General features: G+C 42.5%; 1 protein-coding gene across 1 annotated transcript in view; it reads right to left on the bottom strand.

Annotated features, from left to right (window-relative positions):
- The window catches only part of LOC140544436 (uncharacterized), a 36,249-nt gene extending 22,007 nt beyond the window's left edge, over positions 1 to 14,242 (bottom strand). Inside the window, exons 1-5 of the mRNA XM_072667958.1 lie at positions 13,897 to 14,242; positions 5,226 to 5,273; positions 3,982 to 4,038; positions 2,573 to 2,977; positions 963 to 1,352 (exon numbers count right to left, since the gene is read on the bottom strand). Coding sequence (XP_072524059.1) covers positions 963 to 1,352; positions 2,573 to 2,977; positions 3,982 to 4,038; positions 5,226 to 5,273; positions 13,897 to 14,242 — 1,246 coding nt within the window. The remainder of the gene's footprint in view (positions 1 to 962; positions 1,353 to 2,572; positions 2,978 to 3,981; positions 4,039 to 5,225; positions 5,274 to 13,896) is intronic.
- Positions 14,243 to 14,968: the final 726 nt, after the last annotated feature.

Below are 14,968 nucleotides of genomic sequence, written 5' to 3'. Positions count from 1 at the left end.
AACTGAGGGGACAAAAATGAGTCCCAACCAAACTAGCAATGCACTGGCATAAAATCACAAAGCCTACAAACAAATGATCGCCCAGGATTTAGATTTGCAGTCTACAACAAGAAGCCCTTCTTACTGTGTGTGGTCACTGTTGTCGTGCTGGTTTCACCAGTTACGCTGCTGGCATCTGAAATAAAGAATGGAGAATTTAGTGATGGCTTTGGCCAGTAAAGATGTGGCACAAATATGGCAAAGGTTTGGAAACAGCAACAACAGTGATCAAGTCTTTTGTAAGTGGTGCCTTATAGGTAATTGGGAAAGAGTTTAGAGGGCCAGTACATGAATAAGAGGTTAATTTTCCAAAAGACCGAAGATGATTATTGTAGCTGATAAGCGTAGATGATTAGCTTGGCCACTTTTTAGCTTTTTAGTCGAGTATGTAATCATCTTGGGGGGACAATGCAAGCAGTCCAAAAAAGAACCACCAGTGTCACTGTCTACAGTCGAGGCGGGGTTTACAACACCATGGCTGTAGTCCAAGAAAGAAGCCTCTGCTCCAAATTCAACACCTTTAAGCTTAACTAAAGTGTACAGCTGACCACATGAATGAAGAAAAAGCCTTCTGGAGAAACTTTCTACTGAGAGAAACTAAGGGGACAAAAATGGGTTCCAACCAAACAAGCAATGCACTGGCATAAAATCACAAAGCCTACATATAAATGGGCTCAGAGTGTAGATTTGAAGTCTACAACAAGAATCCCTTCTTACTTTGTGTGGTCACTGTTGTCGTGTTGGTTTGACCAGTTACGCTGCTAGCATCTGAAATAAAGAATGGAGAATTTAGTGATGGCTTTGACCAGTGAAGAGGTGGCACAGATATGGCAAAGGTTTGGAAATTAGGTGTAAAAGTATCTCCTACATGTTTGCAAACCTAGAATTTGTGAACATTATATTTAGATGTTTCAGTGCATTACCTATGCAGTAGGCTCCATTGCAGAAGTTTGGTTGGATGAACTCATACACGTAGTAATCCCCTGGGCAAGCCTTCACTCGAATTGGGGAGGAATGAAAATAGCAGCAAAGGTTAGAATAGCTACCACAGATTGGTCGGACTACCACCCCATCTTCCAGTCGTGGGTGAGAGCCACTGAGCCAAAGTGGGGAAGTGGTGCCACAGAAGTTTGAACTGACACACGACTCTGGCATCTTGGCACTTTGTCCTTGATAGAAAAGCCGATACCAGCCCACCCAGTTTACGCTGGTATCACAACGTGTAGTTGTGGCGGCGCTATTGGTGCTTCTCCAAGGATCGTTCAGGACGGTGTAGTTGTAGCAGGGGTCTGCGCTGGAGTTGCTAAAAGAAACTGTCATGGAAACACGGTCAGTGACAGCTCTATCAAAAAGTCTTCAAACAGCACTCTGTTATGCAGCGGCCAGCCAGTTAATAGAGATAAGCATAAGCACACACACACACACAGAGCAAGAGAGACACATTTCTGCTTGCCTAACTATGTCCAGACATCGCAATCCAATCATAATCCGATTACAGTGCATTCTGGGGATGTTTACACCTACATTTCCATGAGTACGATGTTTACGATGTTCCATCAGTGTTGCCTACTGCAGTTAGCAGTGTATCAGGCCTGGAGTAGCAACGACAGACATCCTATTCTCCCTATTACAGGGCAGTGGAGCATCAGCATGATTTTGAAGCTGATTTTTAAAGGTAATAATGCTCCATAGTGACGCTTTAAGGTCTAATCTAAACCTTGACACAGTTAAGGAATGTTCAGGCATGTTTTATTTAAACTGGTTCTGGACTGGATTTCAGTCTCAGCACAAATTTAGGACTATGGTTAAATGGTAGAGGAAAAACCACATGAAAGACACCCTCTACTATTCAATATGATCTTAATACTACGAGGCTGTTGAGAAACTGATTACTGTCATTGTTCGTTTCACTGGTGTGTTACTGGGGACCAGTCAAACAATACAAACAGGACTAACAGACTAACAGGGTTTTATTGCCCTCTAGTCCATGCCTGGAATTAGGCATGGTGCCAATAGATTCATATTTTTCTGCTCCAACGAGTCCTATTTATTTGCCAATACTTCCCTACAGGGACCAGACAAGGTGTGTGTATGTGTGCATTTGGACATCTGTGTCAGCAATGGTTGCAACTTCAAGTAGCTAAATGTATTCATTAGAAAGGGTGTCTATATACATTTGGACATAGTGTAGGTATAAGCTATACGCTATAGCTATAAGCTAGTAAGTGGAGTCAGAAATGAGAGATGATGGAGTTAAAAGGTGATGATGGGGTACTAACTTGTCAAACCCATGACTAATATATTTAGTCTATACTTAATAGCATTAGTGTGTAGTATTCAATTGGGACTCAGCCTATGTGAATGCAAGGTGTAAACAACCTCTTAAAGTATCTGATCTAATGGGCCTCTGAAGACCAACACAATTAAAAGTAAATGTAATATTTATGAGTGATGCTTAGCTCTATGTAAGGATATCGATATAATCTAAGAATATACCAATAATCAAAAATAAGTGGACAGAGTCTTACTGTACCTGCGCAGTATGAAGGCCTAGGGATCGACAGGTCTGGCTTTACAAGTTTATAGACGTAGTAATTTCCTGGGCAAGCCTTGACTTTGATTGGGTTGGACGGATAATAATTGCATGACAGTTGCAATGCACAAGATCCAATTACTCCACGAGTGACAATACCATCCCCAATCTGGGGATGTGAACCGTTGAGCGTCAGTGGAGTATACCCACCACAAGTGACGTGGTACAAACACCACTCAGACATTTGAGCACTTTGTCCCTGTACATAAAGTCGATACCAGCCCTTCCATTCGACAAGTGTGTCATCATATCCTCTGGGGCCACTGTACATTGGTGTGTATATGCTTCTCCAGTTGTTGTCCAAGGCAGTGTAGTTGTAGCACGGGTCAAAGCTGGCGTCCGTCGCTGTGAAATATAGCAATCTTGTTAAGAACAAGGTGTGGCAGCAGGAGGGATTATATTTGGACAAACTTTACATTTACATTGAAGGTATTTAGCAGTATAGTGACCACAACACTCGACACTACACTTCACCCAAGTGCTCTTGAAAGAGGAGGGTCGAGCGACTGTGCCGTTTGGACAACCAAAGGAAGCTTGTTAGACTACTTCAGTGCCAGTACATAAAAAATCCTGGATGCTTGTCGTCCGCGGATATTAAAGGATGTCGGGTCAAGCCATGTTTTACTTGGTACAGATCAGACTGGCTGTTGACCATTGCCATCAAGTATGGAGGGGCTGGTCCATTCTTGGCTTTGTAGGCCAGCATCAGGTTTTTAATCTGATGCAGGAAGCAACTATAGGAAGCCAGTGTAGCGAACGTAGCAGAGGAGTTACATGGCTAAACTTGGAGAACATTGAAGATAACCCATGCTGCCGTAGTTGCAGGGGCCTAGGAACTATGTATGCAGTGTAGAGTCGGGTCAATGAGTAGACATAATTAGGAATAGCTGGATATGAAATGAAGCTTCTTGTCTGACACAGGTGAACACCTAACGCTATTTTTTCAAAGTAAGAAGCTCATAGCAACTATGAAGCAGAGTTATGGTGGTAGAGGCATGGTTTGAAGACGAAATGAGGTAAAGCTGAAGCGCAGTTGGGTCTTGCAGCAAGACAGTGATTCATAGCCCTCAAATATGTCTACCACACAGTGGTTTAAAATATATTAGAACAGGTTTAGAATAGCCCAGTCAAAAAACGTCCTGACCAAAACCCTACTGAAACATGCAGTTTGTGATTGAAGGCCTACAAATGTCACGGAGCTGAAACAGTTGTACAAGGACGACAAAAATGTATTAATGTTTTTTTGTTCAATTATTCTCAATACAGCTTTCAGGGATGATTTGTGTGTATCAATACATTAAATAAGTTATTGAAGTAAAAATAAATACAGAACCAGTACAACTGCTTACGCATGTCCGTGGTGATGGCTCCAGTTGTTGAATTGTTTGGGCTTAGTGTGGTAATATCTGCAAGGATAAACAATTTTGTAAACATTACAACATTAAATATCACTAAAATCTGTGCTGTAAATCTGTAAAGTTTCTTTATCCCTACCTGTGCAGTAAGCCAAGTTACATGAGATTGGCTTGATAAATTCATAGACATAAAAATTTCCTGGACAGGCTTTGACTCGAATGGAGTTGGAGCTGTAGTAATTATAGCAGCAGTTAGATCCACCATTACCACAGATCTGACGGCTGACCACTCCATCCTGTAACTGGGGATGTGAGCCGTTTAGCCACAAAGCAGCAGAAGTGGTACATCCACTACTACACCGCTCTGGCATGCGTATGTTCATCCCATGGTAGAGAAGACGGTACCAGCCATTCCATTTGAAGTCTTGATCACAGAGGTTATCTGCTGATCTGTTATTAGCTCTCCAGGGCTGGTCCAGGACTGTGTAGTTACTGCACGGGTCATAATCAGAGCTAGCTGTAGTCAGTGACGCTGTTTAAGACAAAATAAAAAAGAAAAAAGATATGGCTCAAGTAGAAATACACAATAAAATGGGTCTATTGGTTACTTTCATGATGCTCAGTTGCTTCTCATCAGTGACATCCCATTTGTTAAAATGCTATTTTCAAGGCTTAGGAGTCAGTTGAGTTGACAGCACTCCTGGATCTGCCCAACACACAGTACAATGGGATAGTCCAAAGAGCTCAGTGCAGATCTGAGAAGGAAGATTGTCAGGCCATTTTTGAAACAACTGCAAACTCTTGGGAGGAGAGAGTATAGGGGTGGAGTTCAATTGGCTTAGGCTTTGTGGTGTAAAAACACAGCAAACTGCCATGACTTGATAGGATGAGATACTTAACCAGCAGTTTTACAACATCACAAGCGTTAAGAGGTGGTGGAGATGTTCACATTAATGAAAATGCCAAACAACCTTGAGTCCATTGCTTCGATGTAATGAGTTATTGTCAATAAATATCGCCTTTGTCAAATTCATACTATTAAGTAAGCTAAAGATACATAAATACTTAATGAAACTATTGTTTTTCACAAATCCAAGGACGCTTTACATATATAACAATAAACGGTTGCGGGTGGGGGTTACAAAGAATAAAAGGACTTCAGGTATGTTCCTCCTTCCAAAATTCCCAAAAAAATTCTACTTACTTAACATTAACGTGATCGTGATCAAAGGAATTACCAAAGGCATCCGTATCAAACACCCCATCATGGTGTGGAATACTCGAGACTGTAAGAAAAACAGAAACATGAACATTACAATAGATCATGGGTCAGTTTCTGTGTTGCTGTCTTCAAAGAAATACAGTAAAACTGTATATAGAGGTCTTACCTCAACCAGAACACCGCACACTCTTCTCAGAACTGGCTGAAACACTCCACCTCTCAAGTTTAAATGTGTTGCCAAGTTCCCAAACCTGTTTTTCTTGCAATGATAATAAATGCATTCAGATTTTTTTCATTATCAACAGGGCTTAAACTATATATTTATTTATATTATATTCTGATTTCTTAGATAATATCCTTTATCTGTATCATTATTATAACAAACATTTGCCTAAATGCCATTTGTATTTCTTCATTACATTTACATTTGTATTAAAGGCATTTAGCCAAAGCTCTTTTCCAGAGCCACTTACAAAAGTGCTTCATTGTTTACTCAGAAAATCCCCTTAGCTAGTTTGTTTCGGCTAGAATCCAAATGAAACCTCTAAGCTTAGACACTACTAAATACAGAAGCCAGTATTCAGACAGTACTCAACATACACAACACTTCACCCAAGGACTCTTGGAAGAGATGGATCTTCAGTCTTCAGTTTAAAGACAGCAAGCGACTGAAGACTCATCTTTTCCAAGAATACTTGAGCGATGTGTAGTGCCAAGCCCAGGGGACACCCAAGGGAAGTTTGTTCCACCAGAAAAAAGTCTGGATGCTTGTCTTCCGTGGATCTTAAAGGATGGCAGGTCAAGCCAAGCCATACTTGAAGCTCAAAATCGTGAAAGTTAACAAGTTCATTACATTTTAACTTTTTTTAAGTAAAACTGAACAGGGATATGTATGCACTTTTGGTAGATGGTGTTTTTTTTGCAAATGTCTTTAAACCTCTGTCAACTCCTAAAGGATCACGCCTCGCACTGGTGTTTTAGGTTGTCCAGGACCTGCCTTATTCTCTTAACGGCATGGCCAAGCTCCATTTCCCGAGATAGACATTTCCTATAACCGAAGAAAAGTAGTAATAGGATTACGTTCCGGGCTGTTACATGGCCATTCCCAAACTCTCAGTTTCTTTATTTTGGGCCATTTCTTGGGGAATTCACTGGATTGTTTCATGGTCTGATTCAATAAAGAATTCAAAGTGGATTCTGAAATGGAGAACTCTCTAGGCCCTGCTGCAGCAAAGCAGCCCCAAACCATGACATTTCCACCTCCATGCTTCACAGTTGGTATGAAGTTTTTGTGCCAAATGCAAAGTGTCTGGTTTGCACCAAACTGTCTTCTGTTACTATGTCCAAATAATTCCGTTTTGGATTCATCTGTGCAAAGCACATTGTTCCAGATGTCCTGGTCTTTGACCAGATGCTTGTAGTCTTTTTTGACAGCAAGGTTTTCCTCCTTGCACACCTGCCTTGAAAGTCAAACTTGTGAGTCTCTTCTTGGTGGTAGAAGCTGTACTTTAAAACCAACTGTGGCATTTTAGGATTGTCAAGAGACTTTAGGCATCTTTTGGTCTGCTATTGGGTTGAACTTGCTTGGCCTGACCTGGCCATGTTGGCAGTTGTACACTTGACACTTGTAAATGATTTAGTGGACAGATAGTGGAATGTCTGATTTGTAATACTTCTGACATTTTTTATCTGCATCTACGACCATCTTTCTGAAGGCCTCTGGGTGCTCCTTGGATCTGGCCATGGTGATCTTCACCACTCACTACAACAATCAAGAGCAAACCAGAGATTTGAATTAGACAGGCTCCTCCAGAATCCTCTCTAACCAATGTTCTAATCATCTGCAGCTGATCTGTTCTGTACATGATTCTGATTTTACACATTTGAAGTAGTGATAAATGGTGATGGGGTTCTAACTTATTATAATATTTTTTTATTGTTTTGCATGTCCTCTCCTGATGTTTTCAACAGACTTTGTTTATTGCCATTGCCTGTTTTTACTAAATGTTACACAGGACTGGTAATAGGCTCTCATTTCACTTTCATCCATGAGTGTCTGGTTGGTTTGATTATCATAACAGCTACTAAAGCAGGTCACCAAAGTTAGACAATGGCCATGATGTGCCATGATGTCTGAAACACTTCACCCATGACTGACTGTGGGAGTATTGAACCTCTCACCTGAAAAGCTGACTGATGGGTCTGGAACATTCTTTCTTCCCGGCAAGCCATTATGCAACTTTCCAGTTCACTTTAACCTACAGATGTAGACTTGTCTGTCATACTGAAGTCCCAGCAGTGTACTCTGATTATCCATAACATTAACACCACCTACTTGGTTTTAAATTTATTGTCCACTATAATCTGGTAGGTGGGTCATTTGCAGACACTGACTGACCTGGTGATGGGTGTATTAGTAGTGTGTGTTGATCTGGAGTGGTTAAACACAGTGTCTGTCCACTCACTGTCCACTCTATTAGACACCCCTATCTAGCTGGTCCACTTTGTAGACGTAAAGTCAGAGACAGAAGCTCATCTGTTGCTACACAGTTTGTGTTGGTCATCATCTAGTCCTTTGTCAGTGCCCATGGTTGCTGGCCTATTCTCAGTCCAGCAGTGGCGCTAAGGTGTTTAAATTTAAATTTGCTTTGTTTAAATGCTATGCAAATTGCAATGGATATGATCCTGTTCTATACTATATAATATTAAGATATATATTAATAATTAATATAATGATAACATGAGGTATTGCACAAGTAATTATATTGTGTTGTGACTTACAGTAAGACTGTAGACCTTCTGGTGGGCCCAGAGGACTTAGAACCTCTGATCTAAACACTTGACAGCAATTTGAAGTTGACAAGTCACGTATAGATACAGTACAATGAGGTTGTGAAATACTCCACAGCAAGGTGTAACCTAATCTGCAGTAATGCTTATAAAAACAAAAGAGGGAACAATCCATTTTTTATTTTTGCCTAACACATAAACATCAGCACATATTTTCTTGGTTACCTGTAGTGTCAGGAATGTAGAAATGTAGAATGTAGAAACATGTTTTGTCAGATGACAAGAACTGATGTATTGAAGATAAGGAAGCAAGAAGCACATTAGTTTGTAGTTTATATAAAATCTTGTTCTGCAAAACATTTATAGCCTACCAACATATCAGCATATCTAATCAACTAATCATACACTTGTCTTCTGAACATGTGTTAAATTCACTCATTCACTAGATTGCACACCCTTTCAATGTTTGTCATGAAACTTTTCAAAACAATTGAATTGAATTTAGGTCAGTGATCAGTATTATGATCAGTAACAGTGCATTATTATACAAACTTTTATTATTAAAAAATAGCCCCAACAGTTTGTACAATATGCCTTAGTGTGTAATAAGCCTTTCTGCATTAATGTTCTCCACTAAAGAACTTGGTGAAGAACCTTGGCAGTTGTCATATGCAGGATCTTCCCATATTTATTGGGGGGATGGTGTTTGTGGTAATGTAATGTAATGGTGTGTAGTCTGATGAAAAAAAACTTAATTTTGCTCTCCTCAGACCAAAGAACCTTCTTCCAGTTGACCCTGGAGTCTCCACCATGCCTGTGGGTGAACTGTAGCCTGAAGCTTTTGACTCCTGCAGAGTAGGCCTTGCTCAAGGCAGAGGCAGCTTATCGAACCTAGATCTCAAACTCACAACCATCTTCAATAACAGCAGTTTGCTAAGTTGCACCTGAACAAAGCACTGTGGTGGAGTGGTAATGAAAGCTTGGTCGGGTCATGCAACAGGACAATGATCCCAAGCACATGCAGCAAATGCTGTGGTGAGACCCATGACATTCAGGTCCTTGGTGAGTCCATGTATATTTTAACCACAAATTTAAAATCTAAAACTAAATTTTAATACTTATAGAACTACATTATACAATACCTATAAGTATGTAAAGTGACCAAAAGCAACAGGTCAAACATAACTAAACAGAGCATTAGTTTGAAACATGTGTAAAATACATAACTTGTAAACTTCTTGCAGCCAAGAATAAAAAAGGCAGCAAACAAAATAAACACATGAAGCATACAACAATACTACTAATAAAGTGTAATTATGTGTTTGCCTCAATGCATCCAGTGGCTCTGGATCAGGACTGGAACTAGCCTTTAAACAGAAACCAGAAAGCCTGCTAAAGTGGTAGGAACCACAGCTGGAGATGCAGCTCAGGAGCTTGGGACTGTGGTTTGAGAGCAGGCTGTGTCACACCAGCTCTCTGCATAGCACTGGTTCTGGAGTGCAGGTTCTGGAGTGGGTGGTTCGTGGCGAAGGGCAGAGGTTAGGCACATTCCTACAAATCATGGAACTAGGATGTTTTTGCCTGCACCTTTCTGCTACTGCTATTGTCAGAAAAGTGTGATTCTCATCTCTAACCAATGGCAAGGTCTCAAACTCCATGGAATCTTCGCCCCATCAAAATATTCTAGGGGAAGGATTTTCTTTGGCTGCCACCAGGACCCTGAGGTTGGTCAAGGGGTCTTAGCTGGCCTCATCTCAAGTTCTCACTCCCTGTTTAATGATCCGTATAATAGTAAACCAGGACAATCTATCAGACGGGTTACATTCTTAGAACTAAATACAATTTCCTCAGGTAGTTTTGCCATGGGTTATGTTTTCAGTATTTTAAGTGTGGGTGTATCTAACCTTTTGCCTGAAAGAGCTGACTGATGGCCTTGGAATGTGTATTTGAAAAAAAAAAGATCTTCCTTCCCGGCACACTGTTGGGTAACTTGCCAGTTTACTTTAACCCACAGATGTAGACTGTCAATCATACCAAAGCCTACTAACATATATCAGTATAGTCAAACTACTTGGTGATAGCGAGATATACTTTATATAGAGATTAAAAAACATAGGCACTTGATAAGATCAGACATTCTGCCCTTTACTTATTTCTTATCTTCTTTCAACTCTTCTTTCATGGGTGATCAGACAAGGCTGGTGTGTATTGTTGTTTGATAGTTGCAGGGTGTGTGTGTGTGTGTATGGAAAAACATCAGAAGAGCAGTAGTGATTAGTAGGTGACTGGGCCGGGAGAACTAGTGGCTCCAATGCTTGCACCAGCTTCCTCCTATCTTGAGGTTATAAATACATGCACCAGCTTTGTCATTTAAGCATTATGCAGTTTGGAATTTTTATGTAGATGAAGAAAGGTTGTATAAACTATGTAACAGTGCAATGCAAATGTGTGCATCAAACAAGAGGACGAAGAGTAGATACAGAAGTATTTTAATTTTTGGATTTATCCATATAAGTAAAATGTGTTTTTTATGGATTTAGCAAAAGAAAGTTGTAGGTCATCCAGTTCTTTATGTCTTCAAGACAGTCTGCTATTTACTATATTTAGTAGATTATTTAAATAAACACATTGGTGGTGATCTGTCAGATTTGATCTAAAGTGAGGGCCGATTATTTATTTCCTACAGTATTTTCTAATCTATCAAGCAGAACTGCATGATCTATGGTGTCAAAGGCAGCACAAGAATAGTAGTGCAGCCTCGATCAAATAAAACAAGTAGGTAATTTGTGACTCCTTTCTGGGGAGCCATCGTAGCATTCAGGACGTGCAAAGGAAGTGGCGGAAGATGGATTAGATGGAACTTCTTAGGAGGCATTTTGGGGTGCCTCCATCCGTGTCTTCTGTTGATTAAGCTCGTACTGCCTCTCCAACAGCAGCTAAACCTGTCTGTTAAGATGGGAAAGCTCATGCCTCCATGGTCATCATGCTCCTTGTGTGTAAACACAGAGAGGAACCCAAAAGACAGTTGAGTAAAGCATCACATAGCAGCTTGTATTAAGGATTACAATTGGCTAAGATGAATAAGCTGTAAATAGGAGTAACAAGTAACATGAGTTGAATTTTTAGCCTTCCGTCTAATTCCATTCTACTAACGACATACAGATGCAACCTGTTGCAACACTAATTCAAGCCAGGCTTCAGTAATCGATGATCACATGCATGCACACAATGTTTGAAAACAGCCTCAATAATCAGTATTCAAAAAGGCAAGAAAAATGTTGAAAGATCCGAAGGAACAGGTGTTTGTTTTTAACTGCTAAACAGGAGGAATTATTTATACATCAAAGGCAACACATATTGTATTAATATCACCAGAGAAGTTGCCTGGCAGAATATTGTAGACAGATTAAATGTCTATGGATACAATTTAATACATTCACTGGCATTTTAAAATGGTTATAGTAAATTAATATTAATAATTAATCATATCCTGATTTAGAAGCAACCTGAACGGAGTGAAAAGAATTTGGCAGCAGGTCAAGGTTAAATATAAAAATATACTCCTGAATGGTAAGTATAGTTCCAGTTGATAAGTCTAATGTGCAGGAAATTGTAAAATGCCATATCCATGTATGCCATATTTTCCTTGTATTTCACCTCCTTAGTTGGTAAAGGACATCCCAAGGACATCTGTCTCTGGCGTGCTCCTGCCAGGATCACTGCTATGCCCTCTCCGGACGTGGTTTTGCTGCCGTCTGCCGTTGCTTCTGGGTCGGTGCAGCCTGTGTCTGCCCCTTCTTCTTCTGCTCATCTGCCTGTTCCTTCTGTTTACTCTCGTCTCTCTTCTCCTCCTCTTCTCGTTGCTGCTTCAGCTAGTACTGTTCTCCATGCTCATCTGTTTTCTCTCCCTTAATCCTCCTTCCACCTCCCGCAATCGTCCTGCCCCCTCACTCAATCATTTCTTTCACCCTCTTTACTGCACCTCTGGCTGCCCCGCCTGCTGACACTTATGTCTTCAAATCTCCTCTCCTCTATTCTCACATGTGCACTTTCTCTCCCACCTTGTTCGACTACTGCCTCTTGATACTCAAGTTTTGGCTTGCCTTTGTTCATCACTGGACCAGCATTTCCTTTTCCTATGACTGTCATCGGCGACCCCCGGGATGTCCAGCTCTTCTCTTTTTAATTTTAGAGATTCAGATCCTTAGTGCCTCAAGCAGACTATCAACCCATGCCAGTGCCTCCATTTTCCAACACCATTCTCTACCTAACCAAGCTAGGACATCTCAGGCCCAGGATACCATCCATTCTGCTATTTCCCCACAAACGTGATCAATCTACTGGACCGACTTGTTCTTGATAATGCAGATTTCAGTATTGAGTTTGTGTGTTAAGGTGGTGAAAGGCAAAGGGGAGGCAGGGCAGGAAGAGAGTTGAGCATCCTGACTGGCTGGTGGGCCGAGCTGTCCCTCAGTCTGCTGGTTCTAGCCTGGAGACTCCACAGTCTCCATCCTGATGGCAGCAAGCAGAAGAAGCTGTGTCACCATGCAGAGGGCTTTCAGAGTAAGGCAGGTGCTGTCTATGTCATGAAGAGTGGGGAAAGAGGTGCCAATGATCTTCTCAGCGATGCAGAATTGTTGCCCAGGACAGGTCCTCCAAGACATCCCAGGAAATTGATGTGCTCACTCTCTCCACCGCAATATCATTGATGGTCAGAAGAGCATACCAGGACTGCAGTTCAACCTAAATGAAAACAGAGAGATATCTGCTTCAAGAAATAGAATGTAAAAAATGGATCTGCACCACAAAAAAAAAACAAAAAATATGAAAGCTGGAGCTTGAAATAAAGAAAATTGAGAAAGATGGGAGTAGTGGCAAAGGGTTTAATATGCTAATTTTTGAAAGCTAAGTAAATCTAAGTTTTCTCTGTCCACAGGCACAGCAAGACCATCTGTAATATTCTGATGCAAACAAACTTTTCCATCAACCAAAGTAAGTGTTTGCATACATGTCCCTCACAGCTCTACCATCCACATGGTCAAAAATGTTGTCCTTCCAATTGCTCCAAATGCACTTTTGGCATTGCCTCTTTTTGCTGTATTGCCACATCTACAATGCTACAATGCCATAAGCTCTCTCAGGGGTCACTCTGAGATGGCACAAGGAGCTAAATCTGCACTTTAACTGTCCAAATGCCATTTCAATGTATGCCTTCATCTTGGAATGTGCACAATTGAACCTCCTCTCTGCATGTGTTGTAGGGTCTGCGTATGGTGTGAGAAAAGGTTGGCAGGGGTAACCCCTATTCCTGTTGACAACGACAACGAAAACAGCCTATCCCTGGGGGGGTAGTGCCAGGGAGGAGGTTAATAGCGATGTCAAAGGGTCTGTGGGGGGGCAGCAGCTGGGCCTGCCGTTTACTAGACACCTCCCAAAGGTCCCAGTACTCCTTTGGGACTCGTGAGGAGTCAAAACCTTCAGGACTGGTGTCAGTACCCACAGTAACCCTAGGGGTCTTAAGGCATGAGGACCAACAGACTTGGTTATGATGCTGGAGCCAAGGGAAACCCAGCACCAACTGCAAGTCAGGAGCACTGGTAATGAAAAACACTATCTGCTTGGTGTGAGGACAAACTCGCAGTGTGAGAGGGTGGGTTTGGTGAGACACCACCCCGGGCTCCAGTGACCAACCGTCTATGGCTTCTATGGGCATGGGCTCCCTTAAGGGGACCAGCATCTAAAAAGGCAAAAGGCATTGAGGAACCCCCCCTGTGCCAGAGGGAGAAGCAACAAGTCCGTCTGTGGTCTCCCCTCCCCTGATGGACGTTGGCATTTCCCCAAGAGTTCTGGGCAAGCAGCACGGAGGTGCCCAGAGATCCCACAGTAGAGGCACCTGCCTTCGCACATGCGGGCCTCGAGCCCCTGCCGTGGCAGGCGAGTGTGTTCCAGCTGCATGGTCTGGGCCCTACTGCCGAGAGGCTCCTCTAACCTCTGAAGAGAGCCTGAGACAGCAGGTGGGCCCCGAAGAGCTCGGGAGGCTCTGGCACCCCGAGCCTTTCGCCGCTGGTACTCCCACACCGGGGTGGCCCAGGCTAATGCCCTACCGGTGAGGAGAGAGATGATATATGCCACCTTAGCACGCTCTGACAGAAAGCAGGATGGCTGCTGCTCGAATGCCAGTGAACACTGGAGGAGGACATAGCCTCTACAGCCGCTCTGGGGCTGGTAGAGAGGGTTCAGCATGAGGCACCACGGCTGCTTCGGCAGCCACGGCCTCCTCCTCCCGTCGTGTTGGCGGGCCGGCGCTCTACTGAGTGAGCTATCACAATCACGTGACCAATGGAGTCTTTAATCTTAGAGCAGGCAAAACGGAAATGATAAATAAATCAACTCGGGACTCGAACCCAGACCGCCGCGGTGCGAGACCGACGCTCTGCAGCTTCCCCTAAGCAACAGTTATAAAAGTGGCCAACAAATGAAATGCAAAGCGGAGGATTTAAGAAACAGAGAAGACTTCGCGTCTAATGCGAAATAAAGGGGTGAAACAAACAAACAAACAAAGGATGCCAGGGGAGAGCTGGCTACCTCTTTAAAACTCGAGGGAAATGCAACTAAGGGCAAAAAGGATCTCCCAAAAGAAACGAGAAAACTGGGAAGTTACAGGGAAGGCAGACACTCCTGCCTTCCTCTGCAAAACAAGTGTGTGTGTGCAAACATGCGTGCGCACACACACACACACACACACACACACACACACACACACACACACAGGCGCACACACACCAGGGAAGGCAGACACTCCTGCCTTCCTCTGCTACACGAGTGTATGTGTGCTAACATGCACACACACACACACACACACACTGCACAGACACAGGGAAACAGACTCGAAGACATGAAGGGGAGTGACACCCACTCAGCCTTCAACTCGAAAACCACTGACTGACACAGACACACACATGACCAGAG

This window comes from Salminus brasiliensis, chromosome 22, assembly GCF_030463535.1.
Source record: "Salminus brasiliensis chromosome 22, fSalBra1.hap2, whole genome shotgun sequence".
Lineage (NCBI taxonomy): Eukaryota > Metazoa > Chordata > Actinopteri > Characiformes > Bryconidae > Salminus > Salminus brasiliensis.
Note: the sequence above shows the minus strand (reverse complement) of the source record. Positions and strands in the feature narration are given on the sequence as shown.